The 12,430-nt window shown below is 39.7% G+C and overlaps 1 protein-coding gene across 4 annotated transcripts in view; it reads left to right on the top strand.

Moving 5' to 3' along the window:
- Positions 1 to 12,430, top strand: part of LOC136854671 (protogenin B-like) — a 507,887-nt gene that overhangs the window by 385,152 nt on the left and 110,305 nt on the right. For all 4 annotated transcript variants that reach the window (XM_067131267.1, XM_067131266.1, XM_067131269.1 and 1 more), the window contains 3 exons: positions 546 to 808; positions 1,004 to 1,167; positions 11,375 to 11,530. In XM_067131267.1, coding sequence (XP_066987368.1) covers positions 546 to 808; positions 1,004 to 1,167; positions 11,375 to 11,530 — 583 coding nt within the window. The remainder of the gene's footprint in view (positions 1 to 545; positions 809 to 1,003; positions 1,168 to 11,374; positions 11,531 to 12,430) is intronic.

The following is a 12,430-nucleotide window of genomic DNA, read 5'->3' as shown; positions in this document are numbered from 1 at the left end:
TTCTTTTCCTCTATTTCTTTAGGTTAACCTTAATGCTTAAAATTTTTGATAAAAGATATATTACTAAATTTGTACTAAATATTTTACCGAAGTTTGTCTTCATAATTAGTTTTTCTTATCTTAAGCTCATTTGTATTAGTCATCTCTGGTTTCTAAGAAATAAAACTGCTTCTGGATCTTTATTTGATATGAATCTTTATGGTTTGCATGCTTGAGGGTTTAACTAAGTATAGTTTATTGAAAAATATCACTTTGCTTGTCACTCTGTAGATGGTACTTTGGGTTCTTTGCAGGATCTTTCAGCTTCCAGGTTAATTGCCTTCTGCCTTTTATTTTTCATCCTGCCCCCTTGGTCTCCTCCCACCTAGTTAATCCAACATCTTAATTTTACCTTGCTTCCATTTTCAGTTCTCATTTAAGAACAGCTCCAACTGATGAGTTGTATGAGAGTCTCTAGATGCCACTCACTGGTTGCATTTAACCACTACTCTATAATAAATAATTTAAGAACTGTTAGTTACTGAAATATTTTTTCTATTTTACAGGAATTAACACTAGATGTTATGGTGCCACCTGAAATTCTAGATCCTCCCAAGCCTTCACACCCTCTTCTAGCTAAGACAGTCCGCCTCAACTGCTCAGTAACGGGTCATCCTGTTCCCCGTGTCATATGGTACAAAAATGGCCTGCCTATTGAATTTAAGGGACGTATAATAGAGGGGCCCTCGAATCAACTCGTGCTCACAAGTTCTATTACATCTGACACGGGAATGTATCAGTGCCTCGCTATCAACGATGCAGGATATGCGTAAGTTTTGAGCTCTAGATATTCAGGCAGCATGTAGAAATATTGAACGAGATGAAATGAAAGAGAACAGAATGAAATATTGATGATATATGTCAGAATGATATATCTGTACAGTATTTGATATATTTAGACTTCAGATAGTTAGTCACATCATGACTCTGTATGGTTGCATATATAAATTTCTTTTTGATATAGCTCAAGTTGGGCCCCAATGCTAATAAAGTCGTCCAAGAACAACCCTGACCCACCCAAGAATCTTCGCTATAAGGTTCTGTCTTCTACCTCTGTTCTTCTTGAGTGGGATCCAGTGACACCTGTTGATGAAATAAAAGCTTATTCAGTCCATTATACAGAAACAGGTATGTATTTATGCATTTGAAGCAATCATTTCATTGACACCTTTTCCTGTTATGCTAATTTAATATTCATGCCTTTATTAGTGACACTCATTACTTATTTGCAATGTAGATCAATACAAACAAAGTTTAGGCATTTAACCAGAGTGATTTGCTATAACAAAATAAAAGAAGTAACTGTCAACAGATACTTCAGTAGACCTAGAATAAGGCTGACTGCTGAATTCAAGGAATTGTCGAGTTTTAGTTATTAACAGGTTTCAACTGTTTTAGGTCTAAACTCTTAGATAAATATTTTGAAGCAATAATTCTAAAAAAAATATTTTTTAGGTTGGTTTATTGACAGTTTTGTTCATTGCTGTATGACACTGTGAACCACAAATTGTAAAAAAGACTTGTAAAAAAACATCTGTATGAATAATCCAGGATAGGATCAAGTGAGTTATATAGTACACTGTTTTGGACTGTTTTATGCGTAAATAAACATATCTAGAAACATTATTGCTAAAAAAAATGTTCAGATTGGTTCATGTATAATTTTGTTCATCGCATGCATGGCACTGAATGACAAATTGTAAAAAACATGAAAGAGTCTATGAATGATCCTAGATAGGATCAAGTTTGAGTTATTCACTGTTTTGGTTATTCACTGTTTTGGACTGTTTTACTTGTAAATAAAAATATCTTGAAACGTTATTGCTAAAAAAATGTTTAGGTTGGTTCATGGACAATTTTGTTCATTACTTGTATGGCACTGTGAACAACAAATTATAAAAAAAGCATAAAAATCAAATGTGAAAAAATTTATTCAAAAATAATTGTCACCCACTAAAATATCCCATTCTCTCTATGGGACATGTCAGAGAAAACGGGTTATAATGATACAGGGATAACTTGCTCTAGATGTCCAGATTCTCTCTGGATTTTTAAAAGTCCAAAAATATTTTTCTTTTGCTGTTTTCTCAAAACTTACTTTTTTTCAAAACTAAATGCTTATTTCTCCAAGAAGACTGAACCAAATTCAATGAAACTTTTACACAGTGTAGTATAATTATATATCTTTATTTTGTCCTTGGGAAAATTACTTTTCTGTGCAACTTTTAATTTTACATATTAATTTTGAAAAGTGACATCATGATTTTTTTTAACTGCAAAACAAATGGACTTAGATGTTGAATTTCTAAATTTCCCTGTGAGAGATTTTTCATCGTTAGTTGTTGAGTAAGTGGTAAAAATTTGAAGCAAATCCCTTCAGTCATAAGGTAGAAACAGTCATTTACTTTATAATTAGGCCTTATTGCATCAGGACCCCCTTAACTGTTTATCATAAGTTTTATTGAGTAACTTTTTTACTCTGCAGAAACTTTATTGTAAATTCTTTACTCAGTAGAATTGCCTCTTTTTAAGAGATAGTGTTTGTTATTTTAAGCAACTTCATTTTGGTATTATGGTTATGTCCAGTGAAATAATTAAGGATCAGCTTTTATGAAAATGCAGGGAGCATGGTGTCAATTTTCTTTAATACAAAGAAAACACTGTAGATGCATTCCTCTTTTAGTTAACCCTTAAGGGACGGCATAATTTATCAATGTGCAGCACCCCAGACCAGTGAAACTTTGAGGTCAGCAAAATAAAAAAAAAATCACATCAATGGAAAGAGAATGACACGTACATTCACACTGTATAAATAAAAAAATTCTAAAAGATTTTCCCTACCTTCCACGAGAAGTTGAAAATGACTATTTACAACCCCTTGTGGGGCCTCATTTACAAGACAATCATAAATTTTACCGACTTATATATGTTTTTTATAATAAATAGTTTTTTTGGATTTTGTAAAATTATTATTACTGCTTACACAATATCAAAACAGATAAGAAATAAAAGCATAACAAATTTTTTGCATATTTGTTGTAAAATATTCACGTAAGTTTACGAAAAGGAAGATTCGGTAATTTTCTTTTATTTTTACATGCCTTTTCTAATATTTCTTTGCAATTTTCTTTGTAAAATTACATTTACAACCGACATACTATCGTAAAAGATAAAAACAAAAACAACAGCAACCCCTTCGTATATTTACAAGCAAATTTACACAAAGACTCATGTGAGAGAGAGAGATCCAGTATCTTCCCCCTTGAAGTCACAAGCATTACTGATACTGGCCTAACTCTCACATCTGTATACAAGTTGCCATTAGTGAATTTATAGCATATAGAAGTATTGGCACCTTTGTTTTGAATGTTTTGAATCATTATTACCATAACAGTGGTGCGTAATTCTGCTTCACACTCAAGCTCAATCTGTCCACCTCCCCTAACCTGTTTTACTTCACACTCAAGCTCAATCCGTCCACTAATGGTTAACCTATGGGGGGAAATTTTAGACAAAAAAACAGGGTTTGATGTAGGGAAAACATTTTTGGTAGTTGCTGTTAAGTCCTCAAGGAGTTACCCTCCAATGGTCTACCAGAGCTCCATGGGTGACCAAACTAATGTCAAAGAATTCTCTTATAGCTGGTCATGTGCCTGGGTATTGTGTCATTGTGATAATCACTGTAACACTTGATGGAGTATAAAATGGTCTAAAAGGTAAGGGGGTACTTTACCAAATCTTACAGCAAGGCTGTATACCCAGGTTCTTCCATCATCAAAACCTACTTAGAAGAGGAAGTGATTAATGCTCATGCGCAATCTGCCGTAGTGTCAGCCCCGACGAGGAGACCAAGAAGCATTACTTTTTGTTGGTCAGTGCAGGATGATCCCTTGCCCAAATTTTTTCCTACACCAAAACCCGTTTTTTGATAAAGTAGTCGCTTGTTTCGTCGTCAAGAAGCTTTACAAAGAAATTGACAGGTAACAAAAAAGGCTTAAGCTCTCATTTTTTAATCCCAACATCCCAAAGGAAAAACATTTCTAGTCCGAGTTCAAGCCACAAATTTCAAGCCCCATTCTTTATTCCAAATACTCTTCAGGTTTTGGTACCAAAGAACAAGAAACTATACATGAACTTGTGTTTTAGGATGTAGTTCTACAGTGGCTTACTCAAGCATGCTGGGTTTGATTGCAGTACTGTTGACCCTATCCCATCAATGGTTATCTTACTCACCGTCTGTAAGACCCCTGGTTTTCTGCTGCAGCATCTAGGGGTTAGGACTAACCATGCCACCTACTGATACTCACTGTAGTTGATGACCATCCTGAACACTTGGAGACTTCTTTGAAAGAGACATTTCTGAAGAAGGCCAATGACGTACTTACTTGACTAATGTCGTGTGACCTAGGGAAGGAGTGTGGATTTGCCTTTTTAATGAGAGACAGCACACTCATTCTCAGCCCTTGTAGGGAGAGTGGTTAGTTTTTGCTAGGGTATAGGATAACTGGACCCTCTGGGATGTTTGCCGTGACTTCCAGGTAAACCTTAAGTGCTTGAACAGGGCACAATGTCTTGTCTGCTAAATTGAGTTTTCATATCGGAATAGATTTCCATCTTAAAGGATCCTCATTCTTGGCCAGGAATGTTGGGCTTGGGGACAATAATAATTGATGGTCAGCTGTTTGCATGATGTATCGTCCCCCACTAAGAGAGGGCCCAATTCACTAATATGAGTTTCTGATGCTAATGCAATCAAGGAGATCACCTTTTTAGCATGTACGTTGTGGTTGATAGAAGTCTAAGCACCTTGTTCAGGGACCAAGTAATTGGAAGCCTTTCGGGAGTGGGTCTTTGTAAAGCAAAAGACCACAGAAGGGGAGTGGCAACTTCTATACTAGAGGCAATCCCGAATCCATAAAGCAAGGGTTCCATTAATGCTGCCATGTATGCCATGATTGTTGTAACTGCAAGGCGTGTGTCTTCAGAAAGGCATATAAGAAAATTTAAAAATGCTTCCATAGAAATCTCAACTGGGCTCTCAGTATCTAACCATATCTTCCATACATACTGGTATTGCCGAACAGATGATGTCTGTAATTTTTGCGCTAGGTACCTAGCATTGTTGGGTGAGTAATTTTCACAGTAGATATTATTTTAAAAATCCATACGTGAAGGTCTGGCTCAGAAAGGAGGAGGCTTAGATGACTTTCCCTCCTACTGTCTGGGATAGAACACTAGACGGTAGTGGAATTGATTTTTCTTTGCCCATTGTTGAAGTAATAGGAACCTATGCCTGTTTGGCCAATTTAGGGCTATTAAGTTAGCTGTTCCTTTGAAGGTTAGCTGTTCCTTTGAAGGTTAGAAGTTTGCTCAGAACCTTCGAAATCTGGGAAAATGGAGGAAAAAGATATATCGTCCTCCATTTGTTCCAGTCTTGTAGGAAGGCATCTCTTGCTGTTGCTTGACTCTCCAAGTTCGGAGATACACATACTGGAAGTTTGTGATTCTTGTATGTAGTAAACAGGTCCATCTCTGGTTGTGGAAGCATGTTGGCTATTGGTTGAAAAGAGTGGTTGTCCAACATTCACTCTGTTGAGGCTGCTGTTTTCCTTGGTAGAGAGTCTACTGTTATGCTGAGAGACCCTGCGAGGTGAATTGCAGACAATTACCACTTCCTTGCTTGCACCATTCGAAGGATGGCTAGCATTATCATGTTGAGAGGAGGTGAACGTGATCCCGACATCTTGTTGCAGGACACTGCAATCACATTGTCTAGACCCCACAAAATGTGTCTATCTTCTGGAGGTTTGAGTTTTTTGAGAGAGAAAAAGACATCCATCAGCTTCAGGAAATTGATATGGCAATTCCTCAGAGTAGCTGACCACCCCCCTGCCACCTGACAATCTTCCCAATGTCCTCCCAACCTGTCAGTGAGGCATCTGTGTGTACTGTATTGTCACATACAGATGGAGGATTCAGGGTAACCTGTTTCACCAGAGATTCCTTCCAGGTCCAAGGCTGAAGTAATTTTGAATCTGTTGGTGAGGTCAGTCTCACATCTTTTTTCTTGCATGCGGTAGCCAGAATTTGTGCACAATTTTAGTTGCAATCCAAGTATTGGATCTATTACTGATGCAAACTGCAACAGGCCAATCATATGTTCTAATTGCCGCCTGGAAACTCTGGGCCGTGCAGGGAACCTTTTGAGGACTTGCCTTATTCTGTTTGAGGTATGATTTTGGGGGGGGGGCTGGACAACAGGCCATAAAAAGCATCCCAACACAGTCCCAGCCACTGAAAGCATCTGCTGGCGTGAGGCGGGTTTTTTTCTAATTTATTATAAAACTTTTTGACTGTAGTCTGTTGACCACAGCTCTTAGTTTTTTTCAAGCACTCTTTTCTTGTGGGCCCCCAGATCAACCAGTCGTCTAGGTAGGCTGTTAGTTGTATTCCCTCTTGTTTGAGTTCTCGAATGACTACCGTTGCTAATTTTGTAAAAAATTCTTGGGGCAATGTTTAGCCCAAAGGGCATGACTTTAAACCGATACGTATCTTTCCCTATTTGGAACCTTAGTAAGGGGCAGAAGGGGACAGTGACAGGGGCATGCCAATATGCATCTTTCAGAGCCATAGAAACTGCCCAAGTCCCTTTTGGAATGACTGAATGTACTTGGGCAATGGTAGTTTTCCGAAACTTTTGGCAAACAGTGTGCTTGTTGAATGTTGATTGGTCGAGGATCACTCCTCTTTCAGGAGAATCCTTTATGGGGACACTGAAGAGATGTGTCCCTTTGGCAGATATACTCATGTTTCTCTTTGGCTTCCAGTAACAGGGCCTTTCTGCGCGTAATCTTCCAGAGAGAGGTCTGTTTTTTGGAAGAACCCCTTTAAAGGAGGGGGAGTGATTAGACCGTTTCCACCCCAGCCCATTTGAAAATAATGCTGTCCCCAAGGAGAACACTTCCATTGCCTGTGGTGTCACCGAAGTCAACCCCCAACAATACAGTTCCTATTGGTATCCACCCCTTCCTCTGCCTTTGCCCTTGATAGCCATTCCAGGTGTTGCTTCTCTTTTTTCTTTATAAGAGGGTCTTCGGACCTCAGCTGCCTGCTTCAGTTCCTCCCACGCCTGCATCGCATAATCCAACATTGGAGCCCATTCAATGCCAACTTAGTGAAATTTTGGACTTACTTCAGAAAGCTCCTCCTACTGCTAAGGCTCCTTCACTATCCATGGTCTCATCGGACAATGAGGGCTTAGACCATGAACCTGCTCCCAGAGTGTATGCGGCTCTTAAGTACTTTCTGGTGAGCTTTCCTGTTTTTAGTCCAGCAGCCCTGGTTCCCCTTGCTTTGACCTTCATGATGAGAAACCAGCCAGATGATAGTACCAGGCTCCCCAAGATGGTCCTTTCCTCCTCTTCAAGGAAGGCTTTGAACGAAGTCGGACTTTGGCTCTTGGAGAAGAAAGAACAAGGCAAGGCCATTTTATGTTTTCCTCCCTCTCGACTTTCCCGCAGGGGGCACCTATTCTTCGCCACCAGAGAAGCTCCTTCTTGGGAGTCGGTGCCTCCTCCCAGGGAGACTTTTCTGGTCTCATCTATTCAGCACGTTGATCAGCCTTCTCGTCAATGAAGATTGTTCTCGTCAACAAATCTTGGTCATCTGGTCGGGAACATATTTAAAATGTTTGAAGTTTTTGGCTTTTTAGACTGGATGATAGGAGCCCTTGCCAAGAAGATCGAGGACTGCGGTGTCTTGGTAGAAGACTTGCCATCGGACTGGCTTGGCGTCCTGTCTTGTGCAGACAAAGCCATCAGGGACAGCTCTCAGGAACTAGCTGCTCTATTCCTCTCTGGGAGTCCTCAAGAAGAGAGAGTTTCGGTGTTTCTTTCTTACGAAGGGCATTATTCTACCCAGAAGTCAGCCCTTCTCCTCTCCCCCTTGGACCGTCGCCACCTCTTTCCCCATCCACAGTGAAGGAGATAGCTTCGGACCTCCAGAAGAAGTCAGCTCAGGATCTTCTGGTGCAGTTAGTTAAACAACCTAAAGAGTCTGTCTCATTTGGTGCCAAGTCAGTCTCCCAACTCCAGCCACAGCCCCTTCTTGGGAGCAGACAGAAACTGCAGTCTAGACCTCGATCGAATGTATGTTTCTCAGCCAGGACTATCGAGGACCTCCACCAAGCCTTCCTCCAGAAAGTGAAGACTCAGTCCTCCATGCACCAATAGGAGCCAGACTTCATTTTTGGGAGAAATGGAGTGCCAGAGGGGCAGAACAATGGATAATCAAGGTTCTGCAAGAGGGCTACTCCATTCCGTTCAAGGAAAAACCCCCTTTAGTCACTACTCCCATTGTATTGACAGCTTACTCAGTAGGCTCAGAGAGGTTTTGGTTCTTGCAGAAGAAGTTTCATCCCTCCTCAGGAAGAGAGCTGTAGAGGCGGTCGAAGATGTCAATACAGAGGGTTTTTACAACCATCTGTCTGTAGTACCCAAGTTATTGGGGGGTTGGAGACCTGTCCTCGGTGTCAGCGCTTAAATCTCTTTGTCCAGAAGATGAAATTAAAGATGGAGACGAACCATTCAGTCCTGTCATCCATTCACCAGGGCGATTGGATGATCACCATCGACGAGCAGGATGCCTACTTCTATGTCCCCACGCCTACTTCCATCTCCTCATCCACCAGGACTCCAAGAAATACCTCAGGTTCATATTCCAGACAGAGTTTTTCAGTTTTGAGCTCCCTGCTTCAGCCTCTCTACAGCTCCACAAGTTTTTACTTGAGTTCTCGCTCCTCCTGCAAAGTGGCTCCACCTTATGGGCATAAACATATCCTTGTATCTGGATGACTGGCATTTTTGGTCCCCTTCGAAGAAGTGCAAGCGGGACCTACAGAAGACCCTTCTCCTCGCTCAAGATCTAGGATTACTCATCAACCTCCAAAAGCCCCAGCTGACTCTGACTCAGGAGATTCTTTATTTAGGAATGACAATCAACTCTCGGAATTTTCGGTTTTTTCCATCCTCCAAGAGAGTCGAGTCCTGCCTTCAGACGGTACGCAGATTTCTCTCACTCCTGTCTTGTTCAGCCAACCAGTGGCTAAGCCTTTTAGGGACTCTCGCTTCCATTGAGCAGTTCGTCAGGTTGGGAAGACTCCATGTGAGAGTTCTGTAAGTCTTCCTGAGAGCCAGCTGGGACAGGAAAACTCGTGCGGACTCATTTGTTTTTCCTGTAACTCCGGAAATCAAGACGGACCTACAATGGTAGCTGTGCGAAGAAAGACTTTTGGAGGGAAAGTCTCTCCTTCCTCTGAGCCCTGACCTAGACTTTTACTCAGACGCATTGGATCTAGGCTGGGGAGCCCTTCTGGTGAAAAAGGAAGTTTCCGGGACATGGTCCCTGGAACAGAAGAATCTCCATATCAGCGTCAGGGAATTGAAGGTGATCCATTTAGGCGTACAATCCTTCTCAAACCGTAACTTTCAACAAGACAGTGGTGGTCCATTCAGACAACACCGCAGCTCTTCTTAGAGGGGTTTTAAGTATTCCTGGATTTTAGCTATTTGTTGGGGGGGGGTTACGCATCCCCCGCGAGTATAGGGCATTTACTGTATCTACCTGCAGTAGCTCTTATATCAGGTAAGGGAACAACAAGTATTGTATCAGGGCTAGCAACTTTTTTTCAAATTCATTACCATTACTGAATGTTTTGGAGTAGAATATGTCCATGTATCTCACCTTCTGTCAGTGTGGGATTCAGCTATGTAATTACTTGGCAAGTTACTTATATGAAAATGTTATTTGCATGATAAAATTAAGATTCATATATACTGTATATTTCCGCGTATAAGACGACCTTTAAATCATAAAATTCACCACTAAAAATTGGGGGCTGTCTTATACTACCATCCTAAAATTCAAGCCTTGAATTCTAAGTGATGTTTATTGGTAGGCTAGCCTCGGCCTTGGTGCAATAACCACTGACATACATGGAAAGATTGACATTATGAAATTATTAAATGAAGTGATAATAAAGGTAATAAAACCATTTTTACTTTATATATTATTGGCATATCTTCATAATAAATAGCCTATTCAAGGAATAATTCCATATCAGTGAAATCAACTTTTATCTATGCGAGGTCAGCTGACAAAATGTAGCCTAAATATTGAGTTATGGTTGCGCTCGATAATGTAGTGTAATTATGGTAGTTATAACATTTAGAACAAAATAATATTAATTTTTCATTAAAAATTCAGGCTGTTTGTAACTGTTTAGAACAGTTGCCTCATTGACGTCCCCAAATATGTTTCATCTAAAAGACCATAACTTCTGTTGCTCCTCATGTGGCTGCAGGCCAGGTTATTGTAACCTCCTGTAGGAAAAGGGACTCTTCTGACTCTTGACTCCTCTCTCTCTTCTTGTTAACGTTGGTGTTTGTTTCTACACTGTGTGGAAAAGAGTGACTACAGTATATATAGAGAAGAGTTAGTGACATTGTCTTCGTTGTTGGAACAGCCTTACTCATTCCAACCCTGACCTTACTAACAGAGCCCTGTGCCATTCTTTTTCAAGACCCCTTGTTAGTCTGCAGAAATTCTGGACTCAAACTTTTCCTTCAGCAGTTCATTGGCTACAATGTCCTGGAAGGTCAACCAGTGAGGGCAGCAGATCCTCCTTTCCAAATAGCTACATAGGCTACTATAAAGTGATGGGGTTTGTATGAAAAAACAAACTGTACAGATTTTAAAACCACAAATAATATTAGTGCTTAAACACATTACATTATGGGAAAAAATTGCTGCAACCCTACCCCATATATTTTTCAGTAAGGTCAGATGACTCAATGACCATTTTCTGCTAGTTAGGAGTTTTGGAGCCCAGAAGTACAGATGGGCATGTTTTATTCTTCTAGAATATGTCAGATAGAACTGACATATTTAGACAGTTGTCAAGTAGTGAGTTAGCACCAAGAAAAATCTACTAGATTTTTTTAAAAATTCATTTTTGATTTTAAAAATCTTTAATTTACCAGATTAGCCTCCTCCCAGTCCATCGAAGTGGTATTTCACTCTTAGCTTGCTTAAACTTCAAATGAAATTATGATGTAGTTTAGTAAGCTAGTCCCCAAAGCAATTCTTTTGTTTATCGCATCAACCAACTTTTAGGTTTTGAATCATATGTAAAATGAAAGGATTGCATTATGGATCCAGAAAATGTAAAATGTTTTTTTTTTTACTTTTTGTTAAGAATTGTCTTCTTTCACCTTGAAACATATTTGAAATTCTGATTATCAACACTTTTCAATATTACCATTTTTTCTTTTAACAGAGGGAAATAAACTTGAGATCAGTGTTGTATCTTCAAATGTATCATTTTTGCTTGAAAAGTTAACTCCAAACACAAACTACACTGTTTCTCTGAGAGCCTACAGTACCTCAGCATCAGATATATCAGAACGGATAACTTTTCAAACTGACGAAGATGGTAAGTTTCATTTCATGTTCGTTTTTTTTTTTAACTATACCTCATGCATGCTTTTTGGCTGGGATACAGAGATCGAAGTCTCACCATTCAAGTGAGAGTCAACAATGAAACTAGAATTTTTATTCGTTAAAGTTACAAACTTATTACCTTCGCTCATTGTCCTCATTCAAACTCTTGCCTGTAATACTTCCCGTCAAATGCAGAATTTTTTAGTATCTTTGTCTCATGAGAAGGGACTCTCCTTTCTGTAGAATAATTGAGGGATTACTGTGTATATACACAGGCAGTCCTGCTTACCAGTGGCATTGGTTAACAGCATTTCGGTGTTACTGTGCTTGGCTAGTGACGACGTTAACTGGATTTTCAACGCCGCTCTCTGGTTAATGGCGCTGTTAAGTGGGGATTTCAGTGTCCATCTGAGGTTAACAGCTCCATTAAGTGGGGATTTTGGTGCTGACCTCCAGTTTAACGGCGTCAGCACTATTATCGCCGATTTCGGTTAACATTGAAAGCTTTCCTAGCCTAACCCTTCCAAAAATGCTAGAATTAGTCAATCCACCCACCTGTTCACGTTGTTCTTTTATAATCCAGCTTATGACTTACAGCCCAAAATTGACAACCTAACCATCAGGGAGCTCTCTATGGCACCATACTGTTTGCATCCCTCCTGCCTGCATTGTTTACATTATGCTCCCTCCCGCCATTTGTTGACGTAACAACCCGAACTGATACAGTACTTTTAACATAAAGAATGTTTTGCTATTTAAACATCCTATGGAATTAAACGTGCTTTTTTTACATTTCGTAACGCCCACTTATGGAATTAAACATGCTTTTTAAACATTTCGTAACGCCCATACGATTTCACTAATGCAGAAAATAAAAATAAAGTAAAAATGA

Source organism: Macrobrachium rosenbergii, chromosome 29, assembly GCF_040412425.1.
Source record: "Macrobrachium rosenbergii isolate ZJJX-2024 chromosome 29, ASM4041242v1, whole genome shotgun sequence".
Lineage (NCBI taxonomy): Eukaryota > Metazoa > Arthropoda > Malacostraca > Decapoda > Palaemonidae > Macrobrachium > Macrobrachium rosenbergii.
The sequence above is the reverse complement of the archived record's forward strand: the minus strand, read 5'-3'. Positions and strand labels throughout refer to the sequence as shown.